Source organism: Euleptes europaea, chromosome 2, assembly GCF_029931775.1.
Source record: "Euleptes europaea isolate rEulEur1 chromosome 2, rEulEur1.hap1, whole genome shotgun sequence".
Classification (NCBI taxonomy): Eukaryota; Metazoa; Chordata; class Lepidosauria; order Squamata; family Sphaerodactylidae; genus Euleptes; species Euleptes europaea.
Window position 1 is genome coordinate 62,720,782 of NC_079313.1, and position 16,699 is coordinate 62,737,480.

Genomic DNA, 16,699 nt, shown 5'->3' on the forward strand with positions numbered 1-16,699 from the left:
CAGGTATTCCTTAACCATCTGATGCTTTCTCTTCCTGTGGACACACACAAAAATCAACAGCTACTTGCATTGCCTTTATGAATTTTATGTTACCCTTTTGATACATGACCTTACAAAATTTACTTTGAAGCTCACTACTTTGACAGTTCAATGACTTGAAGGTGATCTGCAGAGAACAGCATGTATAACAGATGTTTCCTTCACAGACTAAGCAGGAAGATCTGTTCAACAGAATGTTCTCCCATTCACTGCATCTGCATTACAGGATTAAAAAAGCATACCGTAACCTCATCTGGCCAAAATTCAAAAGCACTGAAAATGTATTTCAAAATCTCAATAGCATTATGTTATGGAATCTGAATCAGTAAGGTAACCTATCAACCCTGAAAATTTCAGACACCCCAAAAATACTCTAAAGAAATAAAACCAAACACTCAGTCATCCACAGTCTCCTGTTCTTCAAACTTTCCATGAGCCACTGGTTCTTGGAAAATCTCTGAGGATCCTGGACTTTCCTTTCCATTACTGTTGACTCTTCTCCTCTTTGCAGGCCTTTCATTTTTTTCTTCAAAATCATTTTCATTCTTTGCATTTGAATGAGCAAGTTTCGAATGGTTGGAAATATTTTCTGTTTCATAACCATTTGAATCAAAGTCCCCAAGTGGCATTTTTTTGCCAGTTGTTGGTCCATTCATGTGCAATCCTTCAATTTTTACTTCTTCTTTACTGGATAATTCACCAGGTCCATTAGTGGATATACCTACATCAGAAAAAACAACAACAAAAAGAGCAATATGAACTGTCAAAAGTCCATCGCATCAGTCTGTGCAACAAGTTTGATTTTTTTACATATGTAACAGGAAAACTCTTAACATTACGTAGCTTAAGCAAAAATATCAATGAACTTCAGCATTTCGGAATGGATCCAAGCTACCTAGAACTGAAATGATCTTGCTCATCTTCCCTCCCTGTGGTTCCCTGGAAAAACTACTTCTGAAGGTCAACCCAGGGGACTCTTGGGGATAACATGAGACGTGGTGTGTGAGATTGTGGAAAGAGGGAAGCATTGGAACAAACCCCCTCATGCTCTTGCACAAATGGAACGAAAGCTTATTTTTCCTATTTATATGCCCCCTTTCAATACCAAGATCAAGAAACCACAGATAATATAGAATCATAACCTAAACACAGATATAAGAGACACAATTAGCCAACAGCAGGTTAAACCTACACAGAAATCCATTAAATGACCCCTTACAAAATGTTCAGAATTGCTCAATTAACTACCAACCAACTAGCCAAATGCTTGTTGGGGAAAAAAAGGGTTTTACCACCCTCCTAAACACAAGCATCCCTCAGGAGGAAGGCATTCCACAAACTCAAGTGTAATTAATGAGAATGCCCTATTATGTATTGCCAGTCATCTAATTCTAATGGGCTTCTAGCACCTGCACCTCAACCAATGATGTATCTGGAGAAGCACATATCAGCAGAGGTGGAAAGCCAAACTGCAAAGGGGCTGCCAGTCAAACTGGAACAAAACAGGTATACTAGCAAGCTCCAGAAAAATATTAAGGCACCTGTATTGTGGACTAACTGAAGTCTGAAAACTCTTCAAAGGCCATTTCATGTAGAATATTTATAATAATCTAGGCTAGAAGTATACAAAAATGAGATTAGATCAGATTTCTCCAAGAAGGGCCAGAGTGATATACCTGGCGGCTTGTGCAAAAATGATGGAAGTGGTGATTTCCACCAGTTTCCCCTTATTACTGCAATCAAAGGGTTCCACAACATTCAGGAGCAACTAGGAACTATAGGGGGGGACTAGCAGAAATCTTGTCTGCAAACTCCCTGCACTATATTGGACCCAAGTCAATGTAAATGTTTCCCTGGTGAGTTTCCAGAATGAGACAGCACTAGAATGTGAAATCAATACACCTTACAATAAACATGGCCCCACCTGCGGTTACTGAAATTTGAAGGGGAACTTGCACAAGCAATGAAAACCGACTGTGCGTGGGGTGGGGAGGAGAGGAGAAGCTACCCTAACGGAGCTGCTGGAGAGCTGGCTGTCCACCCTCACAGCCTCTCTGCAGGCAGGCACAGCTGCCACCCACTGAGGCAGTGGTCTGCAGGCGGTGGCGGGGGGGAGTAGCAGGAATTGCCGCTGCTTCCCCACCTCCAAGGCTGCCAAAGCTAGGCGCACCATTTTTCTGCTGGCTGGCAGGCCAGAGGGAGGAACAGCAAATACTACCACTGCTTATCAACAAGGTGGCAGTGCTGCATGTGAGAGGGAGGGGAGAAGGAGCTGCCACTGCTCAGCTCTGAGGTCACCAGTGCCTCCACTCTATGAGCAGGGCCCCCAAGGTACAGGAGTTGCCACTGCTCCATGCTGTGTGAGCCAGGTGAGTGGGTAGACAGAGGTGAGAAGGAGTGGGCAAGCAGTGGTGGCACAGCCAGCAAACAGGCTGCCCAGTAAGTAACTAGCCCAGCAGGCAAGTGGGGGGAGGGTATGATTCCCCCCACCCCGCATCACATAGCTCACTAATACCTGCTTGTTCAAGTATAATTGAAGAATTATTTGCAACACTGGTTTGCACAATATTTAATTCCTATGATAGAACTTTAGCTCTTGAAAAATGTAACTTTTAAGATAATCACTGCCACTGTCTCTGTTCACACACAAACAGGAAAAGCAAAAAAGAAAAGAAAAAACGATCAATAAGTTCAAAGGCATTTTTACAGTTTACACAGTTGCATGGAAAATTCAGGCATAAAGAAATATTAAAATTTTAGATACCGTTTTGATTACTGTTGCTGGCTGTACTGTCTTCTCTCTCTGAATGGCTGGTGCTGCTGTTAGAATTTGTGGGCGGAGGGGAGGGAGCCCGGCTGGATGCAGCACTTTCACTTTCATCTAACAGACGGTCCATATAATCCCTTAAAATGCAAAGTAAACATTTGGCACTTCAGAAGGTGTTCTACTCAGAACAGGCTGGATTGATTTAATTACAGCCGCTTAAATTACCAAGGGGAAAAATGCCAATTTGAATCATTGTACTGTGGCTACAAACATCTATTGATTCAAAAATGAAGAAAACATCTATGCAACTTCAAACAAGACAAGTTTCTTAAATATTTAAATTCATATTTTTACTATTTTAGAAATGATACATACTGCTTATTTTTAGACAACATAGTGCTCATGACCCCAGATAGGGTGGCTTTTACAATCTATATTCAAGTTTTTCCCAACAGCCACTAGTTGGAAATAACCTGAGAAGGCACTTGTTTTCTGTGATACTTTCTGCTTTTGTCTGTCCCTTCTGCTTTGGCATAAAACAGCCCTGCCTCACCCTTCACCCCCAAAAGTAAACAATCTCAGCCAGAAGCAAGGGTTGGTAGAAATTACTCGGCACAGTAGGTTATTCAAATGCTTCCGTGCATAACTCCCATTGCAACAAGCCAACCCCTGCCCCCCAGTACCAAGACTTAATATAACTGCATACATGACTGTGGTGTATGACTGACAGATGCTTCTCCCCTAGTTTACAAAAAACAGCTTCCATACATTTCTATATGGCTCATTAATTCAGAGATTTTATGCATGCATTAAAACCAGATTTAATTTTAAACCAGGTTATTTAAAAAGAAAATTAAAGCTGAAACTTTAAACAAAATGAAATTTTCCATTTTTAAAAATAGTTTATTTTTATCTACCCTGACAACTATCAATGCAGCATAATTTGAACAGTTAACATATTTCTATATGTGACGTGCTAATTTAAATTATATGCAATCAAGTACGCATAATAAAATCAAAATTTACTGCATAATAATCAAATCTATACAGAATTTGATTACACCATAGAAGTTCCACAGGTATTTTGTAAACATTTTGCTGCATGGTATCTTCATTTGTTGATCTGCATTCTCTACAGCATAATTCTAATAAGGAAAACTTTGATGGAATTTAGAATTTAAAGCCCAAACAGCACACAATATATACAAATTTATTTTAGATTTTGTCATGTGCAAAACAGGCAAATACCCGAATGAATACAAATATACTATTAAGTACTGGGGTTAAAAATCAAATTTCACAGAATAAGTACATATAGTAACCTGGATCCTAAGAAACATGAGTGGAGCTCTTTTCCCTGAATAGATTTCCCCCCTTCCCTGCAGTCCACTGTGCTCCTTGAAATGCAAGCCCTACAGCCCAATCCTGAAAGGGGGGGTAGATCGGCGGCACCTGGGAGCACTGCAGCCATGGCGCCTCCACAGAGTCTATTCAGTTGCCATGGAGAAGAAAACCCTTAAAAAAAATAGAAAAAGGGCAAAAGCCCCATTGACTTTAGCAGGACTAAGCCATCATAAAAGGTAGTGTAGCCACAGCGCCGAGGGGTGTTCCTGGGCTGAAAGGGGTAAGGAAGCTGCCTAAAGGCAGCTGCACCCCCGGGAACGTCACCCTTGCGCATGCACTCTTCTAGGAGTTAGTTCCCAGATTGGCTGTGCTGGCAGCGGGGGGCCAGCGGAGCTCCGTGGCTCCCAGACGCCGGCGTGTTTGCCCCCAGGCCAGCGTAGGTGCCACTTTATTCCATGATCAAGTGGCACCTATGCTAGTGTGTGGTCAGGCCGGCTCCTAAGGAGGTTCGGCCCCCTCCTTCAAGATTGCAGCCCTAGGGGGTTAGTGGACCTGTGGGTACAGTGTGAGGTAAAGTGGTGAGGAAATTCCGCCTCACCCTCATGGAAGAAGACATGGAATCCAATCCTTTAAGAACTATTACCATATTTACTCAAAAGGAAGATGGCACTGATTGTATGATGACCTTCACAAAAATGTTATACAGTTAAAAAAAAATTACCATACATACTTGTAACTTGTACGAAAATGTAAGATAACTCCTCTTTTTCTTGATGGCAGACCTGGGAGGGGGGAAGCCGTCTTTCTTTTGAGTAAATATAGTATAGGAGTTTGGACCCCACTGCAACCTACTTCTGCTCCACAATGTCAAACTGTTTAGGAGTATGTAAATTGGTACCTGATTTAACCATCCAGTTTCGTACTGATTTTATTACACAGAAAAACAAAGAAAAAAGGGGACATGTAAACAACGCTGCTTACGTTACACCCGGATGCAGATTGTACTTCTTTTTACCAAATCGTGTTTGCTGAGCAAAGAAGTCATATCGTTCTGATTTTTTCCACATGTAATAAAATGCTACACATTCACCAACAGATCGTGTTCGTACCTATGAAAAGTAAGCAATACGACACTTACAAGTCCAGTCCTAAGCATGTGTAATGACTTATAGCTTACTCCCAAATACGCACACACAGGATTGCAGTCATAATCAGTTTTCTATCTATCCAATTTTTATTCTGCCCTTCCTCCAAGGAGATCAGGACAGTGTACATAATTTTACCCTCCTCCGTTTTTATGTTCATGATACAAACACTCATTTAAGACCAGATCTGCAGTTCTGGGAAAACGCAAATGGGATTCTCAGATATGTGCGCAGTTTTCAGGTAACAACAGTTATCAAATACACTTGCAGAAATCAACCAAACACCAAGATTCCCTGCCCTCTCTGTCACAAGCCACCACAATGCTTGCTCTATAAAGCTTAGAGTGGCAGGCTAGATGGTAGCAAGCAGCATTCTCCTGTTAGGAAACATTTAGTGTTATTTAATGGCTGTGCTGCCTCACTCTTTGATGTATAGCTATTTATTTCAGCAATAAAAAGGCTAGATTAAGAAATACTCTTTTACCTAAAATAGCACTTGCTATGCTATACACCAGGAACAACACTACAGTACCAATTTTTTTTTAAAAAAGGATGGATCCTAGAAAAATAGTTAACACCTTTGTTAAGGTCTACACAGCATCAATTCGTGGAGCCAGCTCATGCAGTTTATCATGAGACAGGAAAAAAAACCTGAGCGATAGGTTCTATCAAATAGTTTAGTGCTTTAGAGTTGACTGCCAACAGGCTAGTGGAAACCAATGCATACACTGAAGACAATGGCACAAAATGCTCATGGAAGTACAAACCTGCCAGTGTATTTTTTCATTGGCCAAAACCTCTAAGTAATGGTACCACAACTTAATTAAAGTAAAAACACATTTCCTGAAAAAAAATTAGTGAAAAAGTCCAGTAGGCACACTTCTTACAGCAGCACCAACATTAAGCAAAGAATCTAATAATCCTTGGTGGTAATCAGGCTTGAAGCTGGTTAGCAAAGTAGTTAAGCATGAACAGGTTAGCCTTAATCATGGTTAAGATCCATGCCAAAATTAAAGCTGGCAAAGGGATGAATAATGGAAGGGGAGCGAGTGTGCTATCCAGCAAGCGCAGAAAATAGACCATACTATTGAACCCAAGAATGACAAGGACCACAAATCAAGATTCAGCATCACAACCAAACACAAAGAAGATTGCCAGGCCATCAGGAATATGCTACTGTCTTAGGGCTCTAGTTTCATTATAGGTATGACCAGCCACATTATTCAAACTGAAACAGCTGGAAATCCACCAGAAAATCATGTTATGGACTAACGTCGCTCTGAATCTTACGGTTAAGGATGTCTGGCATCTGATCTTCATAAAAGAAGAGATTGAATGATTGCTGCTGTACAACTGTACTAGGACATGCACAGGTCCATTTCCAAATAGTTTCTTTCTTACACCCTTACATGTGTAAGAATTTTTACTATGTGAAATATGAGCCAAAGTTAATCCAAACCAACAGGAGAAAAATAAGCATTACATGCCACTGACAGTCACCTGACTCAGTTTTTTTATTAGCTGGATTTTTGTACTCAGTGCACTAACCTTATTTGCCTGAATCAAGTGAAAATCCTTTCCATAGGCCTTCAAACCTTGTTCAAAATTTCTACATTCTTCTTCTGTCCACACAGATAGCTCCTCTGAATTAAAGAAATATATAATGCATACTTTCATGACATACTCCAAAAAGGAAAACAAAACCTGTGACATATACTGAATCTTAATCATAAGGAACTAGTCCAGATATTTAAAATATATCTACCTTGCTATTCTGTGCCAAGACCTGCAGAGCAGTTTACAATAAACTACTCAAACACAAGACAAGAAAATCAGTAACTAATAAAATTTAATCAACAAGTTTGTGGACAGATTTATATTGGCAAAAGTACCCTGGTCCTAAACCATTTGAGATATGCTGATGACACTACATTATTGGCAGAAAATAGTGAAGATTTGAAACAACTACTGCTGAAAGTTAAAAGAGAAAGTGCCAAAGCAGGACTGCAGCTGAACATCAAGAAAACAAAAGTAATGACTACAGGAGAATTACACAACTTTAAGGTTGACAATGAGGAAATTGAAATTGTTCCAAAACTTTCTATTCCTTGGCTCCACCATCAACCAAAAGGGAGACTGCAGCCAAGAAATTAGAAGGAGATTGAGACTGGGAAGGGCAGCCATGAAGGAGCTAGAAAAGATTTTGAAGTGTAAGGATGTGACTCTGGCCACCAAGACTAGATTAATTCATGCCATCATATTCCCTATTACTATGTATGGGTGTGAAAGCTGGACAATGAAGAAAGCTCATAGGAAGAAAATAGATTCCTTTGAAATGTGGTGTTGGAGGAGAGTGTTGCGGATTCCATGGACTGCCAAACAAACAAATCAGTGGGTTATAGATCAAATCAAACCTGAACTGACCCTAGAAGCTAAAATGACTAAACTGAGGCTGTCGTATTTTGGTCACGTCATGAGACGACAAGAGTCACTGGAAAAGACCGTCATGATAGGAAAAGTTGAGGGCAGCAGGAAAAGAGGAAGACCCAACAAGAGATGGATTGACTCAATAAAGGAAGCCACAGCCTTCAATTTGCAAGATCTGAGCAAGGCTGACAAAGATAGGACATTTTGGAGGACTTTCATTCATAGGGTCGCCATGAGTCGGAAACGACTTGACGGCACTTAACACACACACACCCTGAAGTCCATAAGCAAAAGTAAAAGGTGAAAGCAATAGAATCAGAAGTCTAAATGCAGCGTTCCAGCAACTTGCACACAGAGACAAGGAGAACTATTACAATAACCAGTGTAAAGAAATAGAAGAGAGCAACAAAAAAAGAAGAACAAGAGAGCCTTCCATAAGAGCCAAGAAATCAAAGGGGAATAAAGCAAGGTTAGGCATGTTGAAAGATCAACATAGAAATAAATTAACTGAAAGATCAACACAGAAATACATTAACTGAACAGGACAAAATAAAGAGAAGATGGGAACAATACACTGAAGAACTATACAGAATATAGGAAAGGATGACAGACTCCTTCAAAGAAGAATTATTTTGTAGAAGAACCTGCACTTTTAGAAAGTGAAGTGAAAGATGCATAATAGCAACTGGGAGAAACAAATCACCAGGAGCAGATGGGATATCAATGGAGCGATTTCAAGTAACAGAACTGGAGTCTTTCAAAATCTTAACAAGAATATGCGAACAAATATGAAAAACCAAACAATGGCTATCGGACCATCACATTATTGGACCATCACATTAATTTCTCATGTGAGTAAAGCAATGTTCAAAATCTTACAACAAAGACTGTTACTATATATGGAATGAGAAATACCAGATGTTCAAGTTGGTTTCAGAAAAGGAAGAGCCACTAGAGATCATATTGCAAATTCACAGTGGTTACTGGAGCATATGAAAGAATTTCAGAAGAAAATCAGTTTGTGTTTCATAATTTATAGCAAAGTTTTGACTGTATGGATTATGAAAAGTTATGGTTGGTTTTAAAAGAAATGGGTGCGCCACAACATCTGATGGTTTGATGCACAACCTGTACTCTGGACAAGAGGCTACTGTTAGGACAGAATATGGAGAAACAGAATGGCCTCCAATTGGCAAAGGTGTCAAACAAGGATGTATTTTACCTCCCTATCTCTTCAATCTATATGCAGAACACATCATAAGGAAAGCTGGATTAGATTTAGATGAAGGTGGAGTGAAAATCAGTGAAACGAACATTAACTACTGGTATTTGAAATATGCACATGACAACACATTACTGGCACATTACTACTGATAAACACATTACTACTGATGAAGGTTAAAGCAGAAAATGCCAAAGCAGGATTACAACTGAACATGATCCACCAGGGAATTACACAACTTTAAGGTTGATGATGAAGAAACTGAAATTGTTAACGATTTTCTATTGCTTGGCTCCATCATCAACCAAAAAGGAGACTGCAACCAAGAAATCAGAAGGAGATTGAGACTGGAAAGGGCAGCCATGATGGAGCTAGGAAAGATTGCTGGCGACCCAAATCAAGATAATTCATACTATTCCCCATTACTATGTATGGGTGTGAAAGTGGGACAATGAAAAGGCTGACAAGAAAAAAGTTGATTCATTTGAAATGTGGTATTGGAGGAGAGTTTCATTGATACCATGGTCCACCAAAAAGACAAACAGGTGGTTTCTTGATTAAATCAAACCTCAATTCTCCCTAGAAACCAAAATAACCAAACTGCGCCTATTGTATCTTGGTCTCTTTATGAGAAGACAGGAATCACTGGAAAATACAATAATGCTAGGAAAAGTGGAAGGCAGCAAGAGGAAGCCAACATGAGATGGATTGACTCAATCTGGAAAGCCACAGCCCTCAGTTTGCAAGAACAGAGCAAGGCTGTTAATGATAGGACATTTTGGAGGGCAATAATTCATAGGGTCCCCATAGGTCTGAAGCAACTTGATGGCACTTCACATGCACACAAAGTCCATATGAGTACTGATCTTAGTGTTTGAGCTTGCATAGTGAGATAAGGCTTTGGAAGACTGCAAACACAATGGTCCTAAAAAGAAGATAATATTAGTGTTTACAAATATTGTATTTTTCACAATGTATAAAAAACATTAAAGAACATGTAGCTTGTTAGTACATAACATATTTCCACAAAATTTTCTGACTAAATTCCTTGTAAGTCATGCGGAAACTTACTTGCTTACACCAACTAGGAGAACCTATTGCACAGTGCTACAAATGACTGCACCATTGCTGAAGTCTACAAGGCAGAAAAGGGCTTCATAATGCCACATAAGCTTAAGCATGGTACAGATTTGAAATATTAAAGTAACATCGACAGCAATCACAAGTTGTCACAACCTGATACTTGGCTTATGGAAAGGAAAACATAAGTGTTCTCACTAGCACTTCAAAAGTGACAACATATACCTACCTCGAGCTGCCTTCACATTAAATTTTAATCTTCTTAGTGCTTCTTCTGTATCAAAATCGCATTTCACTAACTCATACAAGGCCTGGGAAAGAGAAAAAAACTATGACTGCCCTATCAAGACTGTTATTAAACAATAATTGAATACAACAGCCGAACAATTTTATTTTTGATCAGAAACTGTTTCTGCAGTAACTTTTTTTCTCCAATAAATGCAAAATTCTGAATTCTCCAGCTAAGATAGTTTGTTAAAATAGAAAAGAAATAATATTTTATCTATTTTTCTAATGTTTTAAGTTTTTGTGCTTGTGTCCTTGTTTTACATTGGAAGCTGTCTTAAGAGCAATTTAGTCTATTTTAAAAATATATATAGTTCTAAATAAGGAAGTTATGGCATGGTTTGGCACTCTATAAATGAGAATCAAGCTTGCAGTATACCTGATCTCTTCATGCACAATTAACGTCCCATTTTAGCACATGCCATTGTTTGCCATTACATCCAAATAGTCAAACTATGGTTTGCGCTCGCTCTCAAAATCAGGAATGAAAATGATAGCTTACAATCTTCATCCAGAGGGAATGGCAAATCATAGTTTGACCATCAGCATACAGCTGCAAATTATAGTTTGTGCTGAAGTGGAACTTACCATTTACTTATGTAGAAAAATTTTATATTGCCTCTCCACGGAACCTTACCAGGTAGCATACAATATAATAAAAACATGAAAATATGAAAAGTTGCTAATAAAAACTACGAACAGTCCATGAGAACAGATAATTGAGCACATTAAGATGAACACCAGTTTTCAGACTAAAAACACGCTATAAAAATGGTGTTAAAATTAAAATCCTGGGTAAACACAAATGCTTTGGCCTTGTGCCTAGAAGAGAGTAACAGGTGCCAGGTGAGCCTGAAGAGGAAGGGCATTCCATAGGCAAGGTGCCACTACTTTTATTTTATGTTATTTATAATCTGCCTTTCTCACTGGGAATCCAGGCAGATTCCACAGAGTGAGTCAATACAATCAACAGGATGGGACATTCAATAAACAATGAAGTAAGAGTTGGGTTGTAGAACCAACCAGAAATCTAAAAAACAGAATTGAAGCAAAGCATAAATGTTAACATGACACATAATATGATGCAAGATTACATACAAAGATCCAACTTACAGCAAACTATACACAGTAGTGTAGACCACAGTCCCTGATAATTTGTCCAAGTAAATTTGTGAACCATTTTGTATAGCACTGTCCTACTGCCCACATAGAAAAGCCCTCTTGAATAATTCAGTTTCACATAGTTTGCAGAAAGCCAGGAGAATGGAAACCTTCCTGACCTCCTCAGGCAGACCATGCCACAAGGTGGGGGCCACAACAGAGAAGACAAGTGTATGGGCAGTTGCTGATTTACTGAAAAACCCATGCCTGGTTGCCATGCTCCTCACCTCTGAAGGCAGGAGAGGGAATATGGAAGGAGGTGGTCCTTCAGGTACCCTGGCCTCAAGCCTTTAATGATAAGAACCAGAACTTTAAACTGTGCCTGGAAACAAATGGGCAGCCAGTGTAGACCTTTCAGCACCGAGGTGTTACCATCCCTATATCCCACCCGACAATAGCCTGACAGCTGCATTACAGACTAGCTCAAGTTTCCAGGTTGTTTTCAAAGAACCATCCAAGTCTTGGCACACAATCACAATATGCATGGAGACTGAGGCAAGGATATGAGGGAACACACAAAAGAGCTTGTTCACACAGCGCAAACTATGGTTTGTCATTTCATCTGGAATACAAGCCACAAAGTATTTTTTTAAGGCCACAAAGATTCCAGTGAGTTTTATATACCTGCTCATTGTCTTTAATATGAGACCCTTCAGGAATAGCATCTATTCCTCTCTCATCACCAGTTCGTCTGGAGGCTTCATTAAGGAATTCAATCACTTTATCTTCAGTCAAGTAATCGGGATTCCAGAGCAGCTGATCATTGTTTTCATATACTAAATTAGAAAGAGTTGACATTACATATTACCTTGACAAACTAGCATGTAACTTTAGATGTTTTCTAGTCCTCATCCTTTCAGATTAATGCTAAAATCATGCCATGCAGTTAGATTTTCCTCTATTACACAAGCCGGTCACTTAAAGTAACAAACAAGTAAAAAGCCAAGGACCATGAATGATGGACATAATGTGTTTTGTTAAAGCAAAGAAATCCCCAGAGGCCCTTTGCAGAAATGAAGTAAAAATGTACAGAAAAGAGTGGTAAGCTGCACTACTGCAGTCAAAGCTCTGCTCACAACCTAAGTTCGATCCCAATGGAAGTAGTTTTCAGGTAGCCGGCTCAAGGCTGACTCAGCCTTCTATCCTTACGAGATCGGTAAAATGAGTACCCAGCTTGCTGGGGGTAAAGTGTACATGACTGAGGAAGGTAATGGCAAACCACTCCATAAAGTAGTCTGTCTAGTAAACATTGTGATGTGATGTCACTCCATGGGTCAGTAATGACCCAGTGTTTGCACAGGGGACGACGTTTACCTTTTACCACTACCACATGGTGAAACTCTCAGGTAGCTGGTTTCTACAATTAAAGCTGGCAACACATATTTAATCTTACTTATCAATGAGTGGTAGAGTGTTAAAACACAGAGCACATCCAGACTTTTTTTGTCACAGTTTTCAGGGCAAGAGACATTCAGAGGTGGTTTGCCATTGCCTGCCTCTGTGTCATGACTCTGGTATTCCTTGGAGGTCACCCATCCAAATACTAGTCAGGGCCAACCCAGCTTAGCTTCCAAGATCTGACTAGGTGAGGCTAGCCTGGGGCTATCCAGGTCAGGGCCCATCCGAACATTAGGAACACAAAGAGTTCTGCCATCTTACATACAAAATATATTTTCCTTCACTACCCATGACAAGTAGTTTTTCTAGCACCCAAGCAATTTGTTGTACTCTTTACTGGGTTTGTATGAAGGGAAGATCCAGTATGTCTTGGTTTTGAGTCTCATGACCGCTCTGATATGGAAAACTCACCAGAAACTATTGTACCCATATTAAATGAAAAGTCACATTACCAAATCAGATTCAGACACCTTTATTACCATGTTCTGAGGTGTTAGAGTTTATCATGCCAAATGTGGTTCTTATATATGAAACTTAAGCTAAGTTATTCAGGAAAAAAATAATCACCAAGTTTGTATGAACTTTTAAATTTGATGAAATCACTACAGTAACATTAACAGCAACTAAAAGTTTACCTTTCTCATTCTCTTTGTATTTAGATATTCCAGGTGGAATTTCAGCTTGAAACATTGAGCCCACCATAATTTCCTGTTTTAAAAAAAAAAAGAGAGAGAGAGAGAGAGAGAGATTTAATGCTCCTTTGTAATCATGGACAACATTAACTAAAAATATAACTGAAAGCCAGCAGGAACAAAACTATTGAAAAAAATAGATGGAAGATTGATACAATTAGCAGAATAAAGCCACACATGATTTTATACTCACTGGCATGCATGTATAAGAAAAATGGGCTTACTTCATGTGAATATACCCAGATTTCTAAAAGCCATGACCAGATGGCAAAACAGTAAGTAGTTCAGCTACCAACGTTTTCAATTTAATGAGATTAATGGTCAATACTGAAGTATTATCAATGCCTTTTACAGTGGGAGCTAGCTGCCAAGAAACACGAATTAATTCCTCAGTGAACTCTCACAGCAAAAAACCCCTAAAACATAAAACTGTAGGTGACACCATGTTTCGTGGTGCAATGGACACAACAGTCCTTTTACATGCTCAACGGCTTCTAGGCTTACAATTCCAGGTTTTCCATGCATAAAGTTAAGAGCACTTTCTTATTTAGAAACAAGTGAAGACTCCAAACAAAGTGATATGGGCTATTATGAGCCGGCTTCTTTATCTTCACTTCATCAGTGGTCATACAGCATCATTTCCATATATGGCTGCATTTCACAGCTTTGGGGCTTGAAGTAGCAGCCTGCCATTTCTCAAACATGGAAATAGCTACCTGCAAACCTCAAAACTGGGAAATTTCTCCAAAGATTTGCAACAGTCGAGGCTTAGAACTTTAAAAAATCTTGATTGTCACCTTTTAAAACACATGAGAAAAATCTGCCACTGGTGAGAGGAGAGGTGAACCTCCTTTTTCTTGGAGCCACAGCAAAAGCACCAAGGGCTGATTTTCCCTATGCTTGAAAAGGAGAGTGTAGCCCTGTTACTCACCGAGAGGGCTCTTTCCGTTCCGAGGTAAAAGGGGCATCTTGAAGGTTGGGTTTTCCCGCCCTTTGCTCAGGGAGGCAGGACTAAAAACTTCTCATTTCCTGTCTCCTGGGCGGGAAAGCCTGTAGCTTCCACTTTTCCAAGAAGCCGGTTGCTAGAGACAGGAATAAAAAACTAGAGAAGACAAACATGATAACCACAACCAAAAAACTTGGTACGGTACATTTCAACATTTAACATCCTATCCACACAAACAAGACGAACTACTTGGTGTGGCAGGGAAATAAGAACCAGAGGGTGAACTACCCTGAAGGCTAACAGCCCTACGGTAAACAGTGGGCTGAGGTTTCTTTTTTGCATGTGCTGCAGATAACCCTTCCTAAGGGAAGGAGTGACTTTTGAAGGGGAATGTAGTGTATGAACTGAATAGGTCCAGGTTAACTAAAACCTGCCCCTCTAATACAGGGGTGGGGCAAGAGGCCCCTTTTACCTCGGAGCGGAAAGAGCCCTCTCGGTGAGTAACAGGGCTACATTCCCGCTCCAGGCAAAAGGGGCATCTTGAAGCTTGGGATGTCCAAGAGCAAATTGTATCCCAGGTGGGAATTAGTTTTCCCCTTCCTCTACCACATGCTGCAAAATTCTTCTTCCAAATGCCGCATCTGCTGAAGCGTAGGTGTTAATGCGGTAATGTTTCACAAAGATGGAGTTAGAAGCCCATGTGGCAGCTCTGCAAATCTCGTCGACCGACATTTGTCTGTTTGCTGCTGCTGAAGTGGCGGCACTACGGACCGAATGGGCTGTGATGCCTGCTGGTATCGGAAGTTTGCTTTGTTGGTAAGCCTCAGAAATGCAGCGCTTGATTGCTCGACTTAAGGAAGGCCTTGATAATCTGCGACCCTTATTTGGGGGTGAAACAGAAATGAAAAGATAGTCTGTCGTCCTAAAAGATGCTGTCCTGTTGATGTATGTTTTTATAGCTCTGCGGACATCAAGAGTGTGCCATGATTTCTCTTTGGGGTTAGTAGGATTCGGACAGAAGGAAGGAAGGTATATTTCTTGCTTTCTGTGGAAGGTAGAATTGACTTTTGGGGCAAAGGCCAGGTCGGTTCTAAGTACCACCTTGTCCCTCTGGAACAGACACAGTTCTTTCCTGATTGAAAGAGCCCCCAATATGGGAATATGGGAAGTGGAGGAAAGGCAAACAGAATACCTGGTGGCCACAGGACTAGTAGAGTGTCTGTTTGTTCCGCGCTTGGATGGTAGAAGCGGGAGAAAAATCTGGGGAGTTGTCAATTCTGATCCGATGTAAATAGGTCCACCTGCAGTGGACCCGACTTCTGGTCGATCAGTTGGAAAGCTTGATGACAAAGAGCCCATGCCCCCTCGTCTAGTGTCTGACGGCTGAGCCAATCTGCCTGTACATTCCGCAGTCCTTGAATGTGTTCTGCTTGGATGTGGAGAAGGTTCTTCTCTGCCCATCTGAGGATCTTTTCTGCTTCCTGGTGCAGTGTGGACAACCGGGACCCACCCTGCTTGTTGAGGTGGGCCTTCGTTGCTATGTTGTCCGTCCAAATGAGGATGTGTTGGAATTGAATGCGACTGCGAAAATGGAGTAATGCCAGGTACACAGCTCTTAGTTCCAGAAGGTTTATGTGATGTTTTTGCTCCTCCCGGGACCAGGTACCCTGGATCAGTTCCTTTCCTAAGGTGGCCCCCCACCCTTGGAGGGAAGCATCGGTGAATATCTGCGTTGGTTCTGGCAAGATGAACAACTTGCCTTTCCGGAGGTTTGACGTGTGGCTCCACCACTTGAGACTTGTCCTTGTTACCTGGTTCAGGGGAATGATTTTGTTGACCTTCTTGGTGATACAGGCCTGGTGAGGTCTCAGAAGCCACTGTAGCGGTCTTGCGTGGAGGCGGGCCCAAGGCACGGCTGGGATGTAAGAGATCATTAGACCCTGGAGACTTGCTAGAGTAAGAAGACGTGAGCTTTGTGACCTGGACAGTTGTTTTGCAAGAAGAGATACTTTGGATACTTTGTCCTCGGGGAGGATGATGGTGTCTTTGGCCATGTTGATGATGACCCCTAGTTGCAGTAGAGTCTGCGAGGGCTGAAGGAAACTCTTGGTGTAATTCATAAGGTATCCGTGATCTTCCAGGGTGTGGATGACCCTTCTGGTATGCAACAGCGACTGTTGTTGTGAGGGGCGC

At 40.8% G+C, this 16,699-nt stretch overlaps 1 protein-coding gene across 2 annotated transcripts in view; it reads right to left on the bottom strand.

The window, feature by feature from the left end:
• Positions 1 to 276: 276 nt before the first annotated feature.
• Positions 277 to 16,699, bottom strand: part of MIER1 (MIER1 transcriptional regulator) — a 41,156-nt gene continuing 24,733 nt past the window's right edge. For both annotated transcript variants that reach the window (XM_056843966.1, XM_056843965.1), the window contains 7 exons: positions 13,504 to 13,576; positions 12,095 to 12,246; positions 10,254 to 10,335; positions 6,844 to 6,938; positions 5,132 to 5,259; positions 2,804 to 2,943; positions 277 to 760 (listed from right to left, as the gene is read on the bottom strand). In XM_056843966.1, the coding sequence (XP_056699944.1) occupies positions 435 to 760; positions 2,804 to 2,943; positions 5,132 to 5,259; positions 6,844 to 6,938; positions 10,254 to 10,335; positions 12,095 to 12,246; positions 13,504 to 13,576 (996 nt within the window). In that variant the 3' untranslated portion in view covers positions 277 to 434. The remainder of the gene's footprint in view (positions 761 to 2,803; positions 2,944 to 5,131; positions 5,260 to 6,843; positions 6,939 to 10,253; positions 10,336 to 12,094; positions 12,247 to 13,503; positions 13,577 to 16,699) is intronic.